The 18,546-nt window shown below is 39.4% G+C and overlaps 1 protein-coding gene across 1 annotated transcript in view; it reads right to left on the bottom strand.

The window, feature by feature from the left end:
- The window catches only part of ippk (inositol 1,3,4,5,6-pentakisphosphate 2-kinase), a 31,087-nt gene that overhangs the window by 8,396 nt on the left and 4,145 nt on the right, over positions 1–18,546 (bottom strand). Inside the window, exons 2-7 of the mRNA XM_085353394.1 lie at positions 12,044–12,103; positions 8,658–8,753; positions 5,836–5,902; positions 5,611–5,729; positions 5,050–5,139; positions 2,254–2,312 (exon numbers count right to left, since the gene is read on the bottom strand). Of these exons, the coding sequence (XP_085209520.1) occupies positions 2,254–2,312; positions 5,050–5,139; positions 5,611–5,729; positions 5,836–5,902; positions 8,658–8,753; positions 12,044–12,103 (491 nt within the window). The remainder of the gene's footprint in view (positions 1–2,253; positions 2,313–5,049; positions 5,140–5,610; positions 5,730–5,835; positions 5,903–8,657; positions 8,754–12,043; positions 12,104–18,546) is intronic.

Here is an 18,546-nt window from a genome sequence, read left to right as displayed (position 1 = left end):
AGCACACTGTCGCGCTGAGCTAAAGGATCCTGTCTGTCCCGCAATATACGCTGAATTCTGAGGACTCTCCTTATCAATCTTGCACCTTCCGCAATGGGTGGCTCGCGTAAACGGACAGGATATGACTGCGACAGACTTCCTAAATCCACCTTCGCTTTTATAGCCGTGGTCTCTCATCTTGATTACACGAAGTAATTTACAATTACTACTCTGAAATATGAATTACATCTGTAATAATCACATACATGTAATAGAATGTTAATAGTACATTTCCCTTTTTTAGGAAATGACCTGTATGTATCTGTGTGACATCAATAAAAGGATCAAGTGCTGCATTGTCTTTAGTTACATTGATAATATTTATTTATGGTGAAACAGTGGTGGAATATCGCTGTTGCTTTCGTATGAATGACGCGGACATACCTGCGTGGCCGCGATCTAATCCTGTTTACATAAAGTAAACCTGCTCCCCAGCAGGTTTACGCTTACGGCTCTGTTGCTATGACAGCAAGTCCCGGATGGGCTTCGGGGAACCGAACGATCCAGGATCACGCGAAATCGTCAACAATCTCATCCAGCTAACTCACTTAGCGCGGTACGAAGAACAGGCCCCAGATCTGCAGTACGGAAAATAAACGTCTGCATGTTAGGAAGACGCTGAGGTGTTGGGGTTGGGTTAGCTCAAGTCGGTTCACTATTCCATTTAATTAATAAAAACACACTTGCTCTCTCACGTTATCCATAGTCACACCCACACATAGAACAATCAGAGAAGTGTAGCCACAGTTATAAATGTTCAAAAACATTCGTCTTCCAGCAGCAGACATTTTTTCTGTGAAGTGAATCAGTGACCTTTTGTTTGCTGTTTTCGAGTAGGACCTTGTTTTAAAACCAGCCTCTTTAGTGTCAAAGAGACACTAGGAGACCTTCCCAAAGTCTGACCTGCACAGTGGTGCTGGTTACCACGATAAACATCTGTGAACCAAGTAAGTAAACTGAGCTTACTCTGCAATAACTTATCAGTAATATGGCCATTTAAGTTTCTTATTAACAAACTGCATGAATTAGTGCAACTTATAGTTTAGGTGTATGAGCAGAATTCAGGTGAGGGGGCACAACAACATTATTGGGCGACCTGATAGAGGCAAGTGTGGGCACCTACATAAAAGCAGAGGTTTCATCACTTTCCTGGTCTGGAGCATTCAGGCTCCTGTTACAATCCACAATCTTCCAGGAGTGGATATCCCAGCAAAGTCACCGTAAGGTCAGAGTGTGCAGAACACCCAAGAGCTAATCTCAGACTCCACAGGCCTCGCTTAGCACGCTAAATGTTGAAGTTCACAACTGCACAAGTAGAAAAAGATTCAACAAGTCAGCCTGTTTGGAGGCCTCTCAGGGAAGAAGCAGCTTCTCCCTTATTTACAACTTTTTCACTACAATTAATTATTTTTTTTTGTCCCCGACAAGTAATGATGATTTTAATCACAAAAAAAATGACTCAATTACTGTTAATGTCGCTTGTTGTTCAAGCAATTCAGTTTAACATTTCTTTATCTTTATTTGTTTTTTTACTGCACAACAAATTAGGAGGTTACTCCCATGGTTTTAGCTTTTTTACCCTCCCATACCCACATTAAGGAAAATCAGCAGGTTTGGCGTCAGGTCAGAGATGTAGAAAAATGTGAGAGGAAAACCACGTGTACTCTTAAATGTCAGGCCCATGTGTGTGACTAATGTTTAGACACTTCATCACACAGTAAACAGATCAACACAAGGAATTTTCCATCCAAAGCCATCATCGTGCAAAGCCGGCATCATCAGCTGTCACGGGCTCACATTTCAACTCATCAAAATATCAGCCCATGTGTTCACCCTTCACTTCATAGCACACGAATTTCTGATAAAGGGCCTGATAAAGTCTTCGTAGCTGTGGCCAGATGTTTTCCATCCATCACGTCAGGAATATTAAACAAAGTGGGGACGGGAGCATCCAATCAGGAGTGCCACAGTGTTATTCAGCCGCCCTTTCACACAGCTGCTCCAGACCACAACATGAGTGGCACAGATAACACACTTCAACAAACACCTCACAAACAGGACTGGCTGCACAGTGAATGCATTATTCCACTTCAACTGTGAGATAACCAAAGTATTTTTCCTTCACTTTGTGTTACTGCAATGTTTGAAGAAAACATTTCATGAATGGTAAATGACACTAAAGGCAGCTGTGTCTTAAACACTGCAGAGTCTCACCCTGAGAACAGGTCGAGTGGACAGTAAAAACTGCGTCTCTTCCACTTCCCGTTGGCCACCTGCAGACACAGAAGAGTGGAGAAATGTCAAACAGAGAGAAGCAACACATAAACAGCAAACATCTGTTAGGTGCGGGTTTTCATGGGGCTAGACTAAATCTAGTCCTAAACTTTTGATGAGATCAACCTTCAGATTTTTATTAACATGTGTTTTAAAAGTTAGTGAGCGGTTTTGTTCTCGTTTTTTTTTTTTTTGTTTTTTTGCCGTTTTGTCATTTGAAGGATGGTGGTCTTTGTAAATTTGTTCTGAAGTGTGCAATATGAACTGCCACCGTTCTTTGTTCTGCCGGTTCCGTTTCTCTTCTAAGACGGCGTGATTGACACTCCTGCTTTAAAAACAGGTCTCTCGTCATTTAGCAATTTAGAGCAGAGACTCATTTCAAGAATCTAATGATCCAGAAAGGCCCAACTTTGGGAGAGAGGATGGGACCTGGGATAGATAAAATTCCTTCTCGTCTTGTAGACCGGAGGTAAAAGGAAGCAGTTAACCGTTACAAAGACTGTGACGGGTCGTACAACTGTAAAAGAGCATGAATACATCATGTCAGTGCTGAGTGGCAACATTCAGCGATCATCTTGTTTTCTTCAGTATCTTGCTGGCTGCTGGTAACCACTGAGAGGAGGGACGGACTTAATTTCTATTGTTTGCCTTTTAGAAAGATGTAGACTACCAGAAACCCGTTCCCCAGCACCTCATGGCACTTCCTGTATCCATGTGCTTCAGTAGTAACACTTTGAAAGTGATATGGGGTAGCTTGGAATAACGGGCCTTTGTAAGTGAACAACAGACTGATTGACCGCCAAACAAAGAACAGAATACAAAATCATTAGTCACAAGTGAGAAACAGGACTGAAATCTTCATAATCAATAACTGACCCCAAAGAGAAAACTGAACAGTTTTATAGAGCTTAAAAGGACCGAGTTACTCTATACTTCAAAGTGAGCTCGCATTTTAATTCTAAGAAAACTAAAAATCTATTTTAAAACTTGCTTTTCTCAGTATCTGTAGACCTCAGTGTGTGCTACCTTTATCTATATGCTATCACTCTATGCTGAAACAGAACACAGGTTTCTTGCACAGCATGACCCACTTCAAAAATGCTCAGGGGGGAAAATAAACTGATCAGGTGAAAACCTCCAGCAGCACTTCAGAGGATGCAGAAAACCTTTAATGGCTGAGTGACGCATTTCAGCTTGTGAGCTGCAATTACAGGTGCTGCTGGAGTTTTGACCTCTTCAGAGCGGAGACACGTGTGGCCGACTGTGGCTGCAGTAGACACTGTCCATTTTTAAAACACTCCGTTTCAGTTCAGCTCTTCGTAGGTTATAACTTTGTCTTCTCTGCAGTTGCCTGACAGACCGACAGCAGCACAAGTAACAGTGACCCACAGACTGTTTGGACAGGATATTCTGTACACTTCCTCCATCGACAACAAGCACCATCTGCAATCCTCTTCCCCAGCTCGAGCTCAAAACAAGCATTAGACTTTAGGTGTGCCCATCCAGGCCACGATCAATCAGGGCTTTTGTGCATCTGAACAGCAGAAGATAACAGACCTTTATTTGGAGCAGCTTTCATTCTTTACTCCCTCTGTTTGATCATGTGATCATCTAACAAAGGCTCACATTTTCAGTTTTTTTTTTTTTTTTTTAAACAAGTTACTGCCTTCAGCTGATTACTTCACTGCAGCTACAGACACAAATCAGATGGATGAAAAAGGTCGTTTGAGGATCTGCACACAGTCGCTTTATTTATAAGTGGAGCCACGCACACACATGAAAATACTACACACACTGTTCTGAAGGCATCAAAGCTTCACTTATCCAACGGGAAGTTTGACAAAACATGACATGAACAAGTTAACTGAACACAAAAAAACCTGCTCAGGCAGGTTTACCTTTTTAGGATGAGCTACCTGAGCGTTCGGCTCACAGGAATTACTTATACATACAATCATCTCATAGAGCTGATCGATTTTGGCAATGATCACAATTATTTAAAACAATAAGTCAGGGTGCAGTATTTTTTTGTTTTATTTCCTGACTCCCTGACTTCACGTAAACTCAGGCTGAGCTAACCTGATACTCACACAGATCCAGCCCACTTTAGTTTTTTTAAACTGAATACTGGTTTTCATTTAAGGAAATAGGACATCCAACTTTGTGCAGTCAGTAAGTTTTTTAGGGACTTGAATTTAATGCTGTCTGAACCAGAGACAGAGAGGAGAAATAACAGCAACACAACATTTTCTGTTTTACAAACCCAGAGTCGCCTGTACCAGCAGCTACAACCATATGTGCACTTTTATATGCAACACACATACATGTTATAGTTTGTGCTGTTGTTTGACACTTTCTGTGCAATAGTGTACGGCTGCTGATGCACTTGCACCCTCATTAGTTATTCTTTTATAACAATTATCCTCCAGTATTTTAAAATGTCTTATCATTTTAAATGTTTTTCAGTGTCACACCCATTATGAGGTTAGCATAGCTGCAATTTCATTGTGTTTGCATGATGGGAGGAAAAGTCCTGAGTCTACAACACTGACTCATTATGGAGTGAAGAGCCTCGTGGGCTGCAATAAAGAACGACAGGCTGAGGTGGACAAAACACGGTAATGTTTAGTAAAGAGAGCATTAGATTCTTATACTTCTGATTTCAGCCCATAAACATCCAATATGCCTGATTTCCCATCATGCTGTTCTGTAGCTGTGCTGTGTCTTTGTACTTACTTTGTAGTGTTGGTGCATGCAGTAGCGACACACTTTGGTCTTGATGTCTTTGCTGACATGTTTGGGGGATGGCAGGAAACCGCATTTAGGCTGAAAACAAAACATCAGCTGAGTGAGACACACACACACTCATACTCACCCTCATGTGACTTTAGTCCGATCACTGTGTGTGTGACAATGGTGTAGGTCCTGGCCACGAGATTTCTATCTCTATGGCTGAACATCACTTTTATTACTGAGCTTCAACTGAAATTAACAACAAGCCAAATCTAATTAACTTTATTATTTTCAGGAAGAAATATCTGGAGGGGCATTAGTTACAACAATGAATGTGAGTTACTTAACAAAAGTCTGTGTGTTGCCCTGTTATTCCTGGACGTGTAATAAACAAAATATCTAAAAAAAATTTCAATACAAGTTTCAATAACAATCCAGGATTTTCTTTTGCAGTAAAGGACAAAAAGTCTTTGATGTGTGACCTTTATTGTTTGAAGGAAAACCCCTGACCATGTACAAAGGGACAAAGTTGGCTTAGACTACCACAAGTGTGTGTGTGTTTACCTTGATCTCGATGCAGAGTGGGGGAGTGTGTGTTGGCTGGTGGAGGGCTGGAGACGTCAGGTTGGGCAGACAGAGCGCACACCCACTGTAGATGTCCATCACCTTATCACAGCGCCACGCTGACGCACACAGAAAGACAGAGCGTTTGTTTAATCTGACTGCAGCTCATTGTGCCGTTACAGAACTATCACAAGTCGAAACAAGCGATAAACATTTCAGTCTCACCTGGACGTTGATGTTGGACTTTGATTGATAACTGCCGCACAAACTCGAGAGGCAGTTTAACCACTTCCTGTATGGAAAATAAAGCATCTGTTAAGCTGCTGCTACATCTATGTAAAGCACCGCTAACTCCAGGCAGCGTGCTTATCTTAAGTTCATCATGGAAGCGATAGCATGCAGAGCAGGCTGGTGTCACAAAGTCAATGTCGAACATTTACATAAACACCCTAATAAAAATCCTTCCTATAATACACAACCGAAGAATCATACAAAACACTGCTTTAACACGTTTTAATAACCATCACATGTGAGGTACGGCATGAATTTGGACACTACTATAAATGTAAGAAGGACAAATTCCGCTTTTACATGTAAAGTTAAGCATCATCTGACCAGGGAATGATGCTCATGTGGTATAAGCCCTCCAGACTTCAACACTGACTCATTGTTTTTCGGAATATCTGATTTATGATGCAGCTCAGAATAGATCAAACTGGTGAAACAGTCCACTTAAAAATAAATAAAGCAACCTTAGGCATCGTTTCTGTTTGGAAAATTGTTATCTCATGATTTCTGAATGTTCTGATAGTCTTGTCTTTAGGAGTCACAGTTGCTTTAGCAAAGATATGTCATTGCTATAAATGAGACATCTACTTCTTTACAGTGTTGCATTACTTTATATTTAGGAAGTATTAAAGGCCACTAATAACTGAAATTGCCGCTCTCATGAATGGCTAAAGTGACTTGACAAACACAGATGCGAGCCGCGCTTTGGTCTCTCTTCTGAACAAAAGATGGATCAAGTCTCATTAATTAGTAATGTCTCCACAAGTGTAAAATGGTAATCACTAGGGCTGCTCAATAAATGGAATTTTAATCACGATTACGATCTGGGCTTTCAACGATCATTAAAAATGACTGAGCCGATTATTAGCCCCTCCCTCGTGCTTTACTCTCGCGCTCCTCCGGCAAATCGAGCGCACCTCTCTGCATTTCGAACACGTGTCACAACAATTAAGAGGACCCGAGGGAAGCTCGGAAAGCTAAGCAGAAGTTATTTGGAGAGGAGAGTGACTGCCGTTGGTTGAAAAGAGGTAAAAACAAAAAAAACTTCAGTGGTGTGGAAACATTATGGGTTCACGGAGTCAGACGTGGATCAAGTAGACACAGTGTGTAAACTTTGCTACGGTGTAGTAGCTGCACCACAGAGCAACACTGCAAAGTTCACTAAACATAGATGTTTACATTTTTCATTTATTTCTTATATTGCAAACATTTGCACTGTTATCAGTATTTGCACACTATTTTATATTATTTTTTAAAGTCATTATTCAATACATTGTTATTATTAACCCTTTAAAGCCGGTCAGAGCAGCACGCTCCGTTTTGTGTAACTATTTTTAAATCCCTGTAGAACCGGAACCAGGTAAGCTGGTGCAATAATTTTTTGCATATGAAACCGGAGGAGTTGTACTTACATCTTATGACATCAGCTTGTCCTAGGTCACGGTTTCCTTCCACATAAAGCTTTGCAAAAATTGCATAAAAAGCGCTTGCAGGAACAAAAACATAATATTAAAGAAACACGCTTTGCCGATCCGATCAGCTGTTCATAACACTTCCCACAGTGAAACAGACGTCAGTGCAAACTATCGCATGCCCGCCATTTCCTGCCCGAAACCGGAAGTGACGTCATTTTCGCGGAAAATGTAGTTTTTTACTTGTAGGCCTTAAAAGCCTATACTGGTGTTTTTATAAGTCATGTTTGACTTTTCTGAATAGTTTCTGGGATGCTTAGAACTCAAATTGCACTGCTGGAAATATTTTATTTTGATGCACATGCTGTTTTCTTTGCAAATTTGCATCATAGGATTGTTTTTTTGTTTTTCCTGCAGTATATAAAAATTGCTGTATCTCCAAAATAAAACTATGAAGACACTCAAAATAAATTTCCTGTTGCTGTAAACTACTTTTTGCAACTTTTTTTGTATTTAAAGTTTTGAGGGATAAACCTTTTAAATTTCTCCAAGTAGAAATATATGTAAAAAAAAAAAAAAAAAAACGATTTTCAATTTTTTTGTAGTTTATTGCACTTTTTTTACAATTAATGTAATTACTATGGACTTAATGAATACATATCATTAAAATATGGGCTATAACAGTTGTATTGATGTATAGCAACTTGAAATGCTCCCACAAATGGCACTACAACATGTAAAAAAATAATATAAGCTCTGGCGGACTTGGTTCTATGGTAGGTCTTAAAGGGTTAAATAAATATCGTCAAATAATCGAGATCTCAATTTCAGTGAAAATAATCGCGATTATCATTTTTGCCATAATCGAGCAGCCCTAGTAATCACTACAACATATCACCCGACACCCGCAGCACACTCCAAACATCTAAAGATAAATAATTCTGGTAGAGCACCTGACACGGGTCTAGGGATGGTCATGATTTTCAAAGAGTCGTTCAGGAATAACAATGCATTCACATTTTCATTAACACACTCCAATTTACAAACACGGGCAAGCAAACCAGTGCTATAACTTATAGGATATATATAATGAATCACAAGAGCCTGGATCACAGAGGGGATGCTCTAACATTGAGCCAGCAGATGAAGACAAGCGGCAGCACAGCCATACTGGATGTTCTCCTCTAAAGTTTATTACAACAAGTAAAAGGAAAAAAGCAACATATTTTAACGAGGACATCCACTGATCCTGAAACCCTCTGTGATCCAGGTCCTTCGCCATCCTCAGTGATGCAAAGCTAAATCAGTCCAGTGTTCCTGAAAGTAAAAGACTCGACCCCATCTTACCCCGCTGTGGATAAACTTCTCCCCAAGCAGGCTGCTCATCACGTTGGAGCTAAAGTCAACAATGTTCTGGATCTGCCTGTAAGCCTGCTCTGCTGTCTGGGGGACAAACACACACAAAGACAGGCAGGTAAACACACACACACACAAACCGGCAGGTAATATCATGTTAGTTAAAGCCAAATTTTAACAGCAAAGGAGAGATATTTAATCGCTTCTCGAGTGTCACGGAATCAGATATGATTATAATGAATCTGTTAGTCAAACAGATGTGCTGCTGTTCAGTGATGCATTTTCCTCCAACTTACACAAACAGCTGGGAAGTGTGAGCTTTGGAGGATTAAAGGTAGAACTCTCTACAAAACCAGCCACACCCATGATAAACACTGACTGAAGGTGCAGCATGAAATGGAGAAGTCTGTGCAGAAAAATCATCTGCCAACAGGAACAGGATGCAAGACTTAAAAGAAAAGAAATTTTGTTAAATTACCAGCTGGTTAATCAGCTTTGAGCTCATGCATATGAAAGAGGAAGTTTCTAAAAATAAACCAAGTCTGTGATTAAAAAAAGAAAAAGAAATTAACTCCAGAACCAGCAGTAATGTGAAACCTGAACTCCACCAACCAGTACTGGAATCTCTGGGATTTTAACACCCATATACCTACATGTTTTCATACAGGTTTTTTTCCTAAAAGCTAAATGGTTCAGTTAGCAGAAAACCACCATACTAAAAAAATAAATGCATGAACTAGTTTTTCAGAATTGTGGTAAATCGGGAAGTGTTATCCAGGTTGTGGTGAGCAAAGGGTGGATCTAACTGTGACAGGGCACGCTCATATGGTAGCACCTTAAAAAATGAACACCATTCTGTTTATTAACAAGACTTAAAGCTGACATATGAGTTAAAGGAATGCAAGCTTAAGCTGCTTGTACCATTTGTTTTACTTTTTGAACCCTATTTAACGTCTGTGGTATGACTCATGACTTAGACGTTTGAAACAGTCAGTCCTGACATTCTGATGGAATGAAATAAATTTGGATTTTGGGCGTGGGTGTGGGGCCACACTTTGGTTTGCATTTGAATCTTCAATCTGACAAAGATGTAAACAACTACAATCTCCATGTAAATGAAGGCTGTGAGGCAGACTTCAGTCAGCCAACAGGTGCGAACAGCCTCATTTACTCTGTCCATCAGCTGGCAGCTCATGACCAGCTTCGTGAGCTGACATAAAAAAATAATAATAATAATAAAAAATTTAAAAAAAATTAAAAAAAACAGACACTGGTTAGTTTGATATTTTTCAGACAAGAACCCCAAGAAAAGCAGAAAATGTGAAATACTATTTCTACTTAAAAAAAACAAAAAAAACAAAAAACAACTTGAGGTGAACTGTTCACCGCATGCGGTTTAAGTAGAGCTGAGTCAAGTTAAGCCCGATGTGCAAAAAGCCGTTCTGATAACAGTAAACTGTTTTCATTGCTTCAGGTTGTAAGTTCTCTGACAGCAGATATAACATACTAAGTGCTTACACCAGTGTGCCAATCAGTGCTGAACTCCTTAAACTGAAGACAACAGACCCAAATTTCATCCATTGCCCTCCCTCAAATCAGTTTCAGGAATTAACAAAGGTCAGAATTATCAGCAGTAATAATAATAATAATAATAATAATAATAATAATAATAATAATACATTTTATTTGAGGGCGCCTTTCAGAAACCCAAGGTCACCTTACAAAAAACACAATTAATAAAAGGAACAATAGTCATAAAATACATAAAATAAGTTAAAATTACAAAACAGAGCGTGACAACAGATAAAATCAGCATTAAAGCGAATAAGCCAGTTTAAACAGATGTGTTTTGAGCTGTGTCTTAAATACGGAGAGGGAGTCAATATTTCTTAGTGCAGGAGGAAGAGAGTTCCAGAGCCGAGGAGCAGAGCGACTGAAAGCTCTGTTCCCCATAGTGATAAGGTGTGAGGACGGAACAGTAAGATGAATAGCAGATGATGATCTGAGAGGGCGGGAAACAGTGGTGATATGGAGCAGGTCACACAAATATGAAGAAGCAGATTTATGGATACACTTATATGTAAGAAATAAGATTTTAATATTTTTTCCTGGCTTCTATGGGTAGCTGCTGAAGAACTGGGGTAATATGAGCACTTAACGGAGTGCAAGTTATGACCCGAGCTGCAGAATTTTGAAGAAGTTGGAGTTTATGAAGGGACCTTTTAGGGAGACCAAATAGGAGGGAATTACAGTAATCAATACGGGACGTAATAAGACTATGGACAAGGATGGCAGCAGCATGGGGAGTAAGGAAGGGACGGAGTCGGTGAATATTACGTAAATGGAAGTAAGCAGACCGTGTTATGTAATTAATGTGAGACTGGAATGAAAGAGTATTATCAAGTATGATACCCAAACTCTTAACCTGAGGGGAGGGAAGGGTGGGAGAATTTTCAACGTTAATGGAAAAGCTGTGGGATTTGGTTAAGATAGATGGTGTACCAACAAGTAAAACTTCAGTTTTATTACTGTTAAGTTTGAGGAAATTGGAGGAGAACCAGGATCTAATCTCAATAAGACAGTCTGAGAGGGAGGTAGGTGGGAGGGATGAATTGGGTTTAGAAGAAAGGTAGAGCTGGGTGTCATCGGCATAACAGTGAAAATTTATATTATATTTTCGGAATATATAACCAAGAGGAAGCATATAAATAATGAATAAAAGAGGCCCCAATACTGAACCCTGGGTCACACCAGCAGAAACAGGATAGAGAGTTGAAGAATGGGATTTAAGTTGGATAAACTGATTGTGATCCATGCCAACTTTTTTTTATATATTGATTTCCCCAGAAATGGCTGCACTGATCCATCATCAACTCAATGGTGGGAGGGAGAGAGGGGGTATTTCTGTCTGCTAGTTTGACATTACACTGGAGATTCATACGACAGTGTTTGCAGAGACGCTTGTTTGTCTCCAACTATTTTCCACTTTGGTGTTTGCACTCGTCAGTGAAAGATGACACTGTTGCAAAGAAGGCATGACGAAGACTCAAGGAGATGCTGATGAGACATTTTACACATAAAAACCAGACTGAAAAAGTTAGTACAGCTTTAAAGGGCATGCATAAAGTCAAGAACCAGTAGATTGTTAGGATTTAACAACATTTTAGCTGTTGCACTAACATAAATGCACTTATGTTCAATAGTTAGAGACTAAATAAATCCCTCACTGTATGCAATGGAAGCTCTGTGAAAGGTATAGCCTACATTCTTTCTCTTAATGCAAGGGGAAGGAAATAAACTCAACAGTGTGCATGTTTCTCTGGCTCTCAAAAGTGTAGGCTCAGGCCCTCCACCCCTTCAGCGAACAGACTCATTACCTGTGGAGGGTTTTCAGAGTCCTCTGCTGGATACTTGAGTAGGCGCAGAACTCTGGGATGCTGCAAAAGACATCAAAAGCATCAATTAAGCTCATTTTTGGAAAGAAGACAAAAAAAAGGACACACATCTGAAATACTGAACCCAGTCAGTGCAAGTCACAAGAGTCCTTAAGAACATCAAGTCCAGAGTGTGTTTGGGAACAAAACACACGAGTGGTATGTCTGTGAAGGTTCTCAGTCATCCAGGTCATCGTGTTCAAAGGAGCTTGCAAAGAAAAGCGTCTGGACTTCTATAAGTTGCTTGAAGACGTTTCACCTCTCATCCGAGAAGCTTCTTCAGTTCTAAGGTCAAATGGTGGAGAGTCCCAGATATAAACCTAGTGGGAGTGACCCCCCACAGAGGGACAAAAGGACCCCCTGATGATCCTCTAATCGCCTGAGCCAAGGTGGGAAACTGGGCGTGGGTCCCAATCAGCCAGAGTTGGGACCCACGCCCAGTTTCCCACCTTGGCTCAGGCGATTAGAGGATCATCAGGGTGTCCTTTTGTCCCTCTGTGGGGGGTCACTCCCACTAGGTTTATATCTGGGACTCTCCACCATTTGACCTTAGAACTGAAGAAGCTTCTCGGATGAGAGGTGAAACGTCTTCAAGCAACTTATAGAAGTCCAGACGCTTTTCTTTGCAAGCTCCTTTGAACACGAGTGGTATAATTAATGCTAAAGACTGCAGTAGGCATCCAAATATCTGCATCGGAGTGCAAGTTCAGACTTGTGTTACTGTGCACAAAAACATTCAAACACTCAATCAGTGAAGCCCATTCACATGCCTTAGTGCGCTGACAGAAAACAGAGACTTTAGTTCTGATCGTCAACATGCTCACAAAAAAAAGTTACAGAGCAGACAATGCATTTTACTGCACTGTGAATGTTGTACAAACTAAATAATAATAAAAACAATATATAAAATAATCAACATTTATTGTTTATTATTAATTAAATATTATATTTTTAATGAAGTAATTCAATAACCAGGGTCAAAAAAATTTTTTTAAAGTTAAATGTCCACAGATGCAATGTTATTAAGACTTTTCACACGTTGTAACACCGCCCTGAACTTTTTCTAGAAATTGCCCACGACACCCACATGTTCACTCCCTGCACACTCTACCCACATGTTACCAGCGCTTAAACCACATAGAGCCTTTTCAGTAGTGCAAATGCACCTGCTATGTGCTACACGTGGGAAAGAAATTAATAAAAGCAACTGGCCTCGTAGTTCACGTGTAAAAAAAACATCTAATGTTAGAACTGCTTTGAATAAAAGGATGTAGCTTTGCATGTAAAGCCTGCTTCTTTTATCCAACTCCTTTGAAGCCACGCAAATAAGTCTGAGCTCTTTGTTTTCCAAACACAGTCCCAGAACAGTTTGTGAAACGATCATAACTTAATTTACTCAGTTGTGTTAGCGGAGAGAAATTTCCCACCCTTACTTAGATGTAGTGATTTTGGGCCCATTTTCCATTTTTAGAGAGTTAAATAAAACAGAATTATATTTAGAGGGGAGCAGGACTTGGATGTGTGGATGATTGGGGCGCTTACACCACAGTCAAAGGACAGGGGGCAATCGTGGCTCAAGAGTTGGGAGTTTGCCTTGTAATCGGAAGGTTGCCAGTTCGAACCCCAGCTTGGACATTCTCGGTCGTTGTGTCCTTGGGCAAGACACTTAACCCGTTGCCTACTGGTGGTGGTCAGTGTTCGGCAGCCTCGCCTCTGTCAGTGCGCCCCAGGGTGGCTGTGGCTACAATGTAGCTTGCCATCACCAGTGTGTGAATGTGTGTGTGAATGGGTGGATGACTGAATGTGTAAAGCGCTTGGGGACTAGTAAAGCGCAATATAAATACAGGCCATTTACCATTTACACATTTGCACACTTCATTATTAATTCACTATCACTGATTTACATGGGCCCTTTTCAGTTCAGTTTTCTTAGTTCCAACAATGACGCATGCCCGACACACACACACACACACTATTTTATCTCAAAAGCTCATGAAAAGCACGTCCTATTACAGATTACTTTAATTTTTTATATTTCATTTGACTTCTTATTTTCAGTTTAGTTTTAGTTAGTTTCCAGAGTGGGTTTCCTCCTTTCAGTTTACTTTTTATCAGTTTGTGTGTTAGTTGAGGTAAACATCAGCACAGCTTGACAATAATACTGAACAACAGCAGTTCCCTCACAGTCTTATAGATCAAAACTCCATACGTCAATGTCCATCAAAGCCTCATCAGGCAAGCTGTGATTTTAACAGACTAAAAGAAATTTAAAAAAAAAAAAAAAAAAGACTAAAACTACGTAGATTTCTGCTTTTATTTTGAGTTAATTAGTTTCCCACTTCAGTCAGGTTTGGTCCAAACTTTGACTGGGTCTGCAGCACCTTGACATTTTATTTATTTATTTATTTATTTATTTTTAAAGATATGGTCATATGTAATTGATTCATTTATCTTCAGCACATGGCTTCTTCTAAGCAGTAAGGGTGTGCTTAGTTTTTCAGTCCTGTTAAAACTTGTCCACATGACTGAAAATGCCAAGAACAAATCCAGCTGGTTTTGTCTGGTCCCATACTGTCATTACAGAAACTAGGAGTCCTGTGTCTGTGAGGTTTATAATTCAGATCACTTAATACTCTTTGCAGAAGATCAGGCAAATCCAAAGTGTGTCTGCCTCTTACCAATATAAGCAAACGGGTATGCTGTGTCATTCCTGCCCAAGTACATTTTACTCACTCATGCTCAATGGCGGGCCATCATGCAAGAAAAGAGCATGATGAAAACTCTTGAGATATACATCTGTGCCACTACAGGCAACAATCTTTTTTTTTTGTTTATTATCATCACTGTAATCTAATTAATGACTGGGACTGACTGATGGTAGTTTGGGATATGCAAATTGTAAAATCTTATTTCCCAAAGGTTCGCTACAGCAGATGAGCTAGCACAGTTTTTATACCAGATGCACTTCTTATATAACCTTCTCATTTTTCCGAGCTCAGGAACGGCACTAGGAGTGGACTAGCTTGTGGCTCGCTAAGGCTAGGTTTCTGTGTCCTCCAGGTCACGAAGAAAAGGGTTTTTGCATATTAGGTGAATCTGTTAACCACTATGCCACAGACCAATTTTAAAAATTACAACCAGCTAATGTTTTACCATTTTGTTTTTTTGTTTTTTCTTATCTTCTTTGAAAAAATATAACAACTTTTCACTCATCATGGCAATATATTTGAGTATTCAACATAAAAATGATGTGACGATCGATAGATAGATCGATAGATGCCACAGTTCAAAATAACAAGGTCTATGTAGATAAAAGTGCACAAAAAGCTGTGAATAATAACTGTTATCCCTTATACGGTCATGTCAGGCACAGAGCTCTAGCTGTGAGCACAGAAGCCCCACCATCCTGTTTCTCCACCCTTCTGTTTGTGTGGGGTAGCCAATAAGAGTAAAGGGAGAGGAGCTAAAACAACTATTTTGAGACAGTGCATGAACTGAGAGTCTGCGCCAAGGCCCCCACTGAAGATAAAATAAGGACCGTTTTAAACTGTGAATCGTGCAAAACTGCTCTAGCAGAGCCCAAGTATTAAAATATTACATGATGGATATATATTGTTTAACTTCTTTGATCTGACAAGTATTTAAATTCCTGGATCAACCAAAAACAGGCACCTTCATGTGGTTTTGGTATAAAAGTTTAAAAAAATATTTCTCAGATTTTATCCATATGACTTAGGGCTGTTCGATATAACGATATATATCGGATGACAATATAAAAACATCTATCGTTTCATTTTACGCTATGGTTTGCTTCGTGGTGTCGCAAAATAAACTGTTTACGGCAATATTTTTCATCGTTTTGATGGTCACTGTAGTGGCTATATTAATTTCTTAAAGTTCTCTCTTTCTCTTATATTTTATATAACCACACTATGGAGGGACAAGCGCCTGTTTTTATGTGTTGTGGTTAGCAACAACACCATCGCGTGTCCGTTTGTTTATGTTCCACATAAACCTTTCACAATAAAGCTCAAGATCCTGTTGAGACTTTTCAAAATAAACGGAATCACGTGAAAGAGCAGATTATTTACGGATGAGAATTTAAAAAAAAAAAAAAAAAAAAAAAGAGCTGCCAGGTGCTAAAAAAATAAACCTTAGACTCAAACGTTAGAACAGGCTTTTCCCCGCAGCAAGCCTAATAAATACTCACAAAAGAAAACGGCGGCCGTTACAACTTCTGTCTAAAAATGTATAGTTTCATGCATCTGTTAAAACACTGGAGTCCAGCTACATGAAGCGCAGCTGGAAACACTTCCCGCAAGACAAGCTGCCCGAGATTCACAGAATTTACAGAAAATGTTACATTTTTGTGATTTATATCGTTATCAGGACGATAGAATTGGGATATGGGATATGAGATTTTGGTCATATAGCACAGCCCTAATATGACTCATTTCTGTCTATTGCTATTTCTCTTTAAGCAACTCTCTGTGGAATTACCATTTGGTGACACTTGACTGTAGGAATGCAAAACGCATCATGTGGAAAGCATATTTATGCGGTGAACATCTCTAATTTAGATTTATCTTTCAAATTTGTTTGAGCCCACATCCATCCTATTACTTAATGCTTATCCAACAGAGGGTCACAGGAGGGCTGAAGCCCATCCCAGCTGTCACAGGGCGAGAGGCAACAAACACAAGCATATCTTTGGATTGTAGGAGGAACTAGACCGAGAAGAGGAAACACATGAAAATGAAAACATGCAAAGGCCCCAGCTGCCCTGGAGATTCAAACCAGGAAACTTAATACTATGAGACAACAACCACTGTACCCAACCTGTTTCAACCAACATCTCTGGCAAAATGGGGTATAAACAGAAATCAAAGGTAATATCTAAAAATTGAGAATAAAACCAGCATTTCCCTCTTTAAATTAAAAGATATGTCTGAGAAATATTGCATATTTACTTCTATACATCTAATAATGATCTACTATACATCTAATTTACACCCACCAAAGGAAAATCATCAGAACTACGATAACATCTACAGATATTTAAATTAATACTTCTGGTTAAATGCCACAAAATGTTCACTTGAACGTTTTGCTTGTTTTACATACGAAGTGCCAAACAAAGCTTCAGTTTAGAACTTTTAATTTCTTCATTGAGTTTAAAGAATCTGTAATGGTGGGGGAAAAGTCACTGGATTTCATAAGGTGGAGCACCCAGCGCCAGCTAGGGCTGCTCAATAAATCGAATTTTAATCACGATTACGATCTGGGCTTTCAACGATCATTAAAAATGACTGAGCCGATTATTAGCCCCTCCCTCGTGCTTTACTCTCGCGCTGCTCCGTGTGGCAAATCGAGCGCACCTCTCTGCGTTTCGAACACGTGTCACAACAATTAAGAGGACCCGAGGGAAGCTCGGAAAGCTAAGCAGAAGTTATTTGGGGAGGAGAGTGACTGCCTTTGGTTGAAAAGAGAGGTAAAAAAAAAAAAACTTCAGTGGTGTGGAAACATTATGGGTTCACGGAGTCAGACGTGGATCAAGTAGACACAGTGTGTAAACTTTGCTACGGTGTAGTAGCTGCACCACAGAGCAACACTGCAAAGTTCACTAAACATAGATGTTTACATTTTTCATTTATTTCTTATATTGCAAACATTTGCACTGTTATCAATATTTGCACACTATTTTATATTATTTTTTAAAGTCATTATTCAATACATTGTTATTATTAACCCTTTAAAGCCGGTCAGAGCAGCACGCTCCGTTTTGTATAACCATTTTTAAATCCCTGTAGAACTGGAACCGCATAAGCTAGCGCAATAAAAATTTTTGCATATGAAACCAGAGGAGTTGTACTTACATCTCATGCCATCAGCTTGTCCTAGGTCACGGTTTCCTTCCACATCTAGCTTTGCAAAAATTGCATAAAAAGCGCTTGCAGGAACAAAAACATTTTCCAGAAACAGGCTTTGCCGATCCGATCAGCTGTTTGTAACACTTCCCACAGTGAAACAGACTTCTGCCATTTTCGCAGAAAATGTAGTTTTTTACTTGTAGGCCTTAAAAGCCTATACTGGTGTTTTTATAAGTCATGTTTGACTTTTCTGAATAGTTTCTGGGATGCTTAGAACTCAAATTGCACTGCTGGAAATATTTTATTTTGATGCACGTGCTGTTTTCTTTGCAAATTTGCATCATAGGATTATTTTTTTGTTTTTCGTGCAGTATATAAAAATTGCTGTATCTCCAAAATAAAACTATGAAGACACTCAAAATAAATTTCCTGTTGTTGTAAACTATTTTTTGCAACTTTTTTGTATTTAAAATTTTGAGGGATAAACCTCTTAAATTTCTTCAAGTAGAAATATATATATAAAAAACAAAAACAATTTTTTTGCAATTAATGTAGTTACTATGGACTTAATGCATA

Source organism: Diplotaxodon limnothrissa, linkage group LG5 (genome assembly GCF_057381915.1).
Source record: "Diplotaxodon limnothrissa isolate DT_005_m linkage group LG5, D_limnothrissa_male_GT1.1, whole genome shotgun sequence".
Classification (NCBI taxonomy): domain Eukaryota; kingdom Metazoa; phylum Chordata; class Actinopteri; order Cichliformes; family Cichlidae; genus Diplotaxodon; species Diplotaxodon limnothrissa.
Note: the sequence above shows the minus strand (reverse complement) of the source record. Positions and strands in the feature narration are given on the sequence as shown.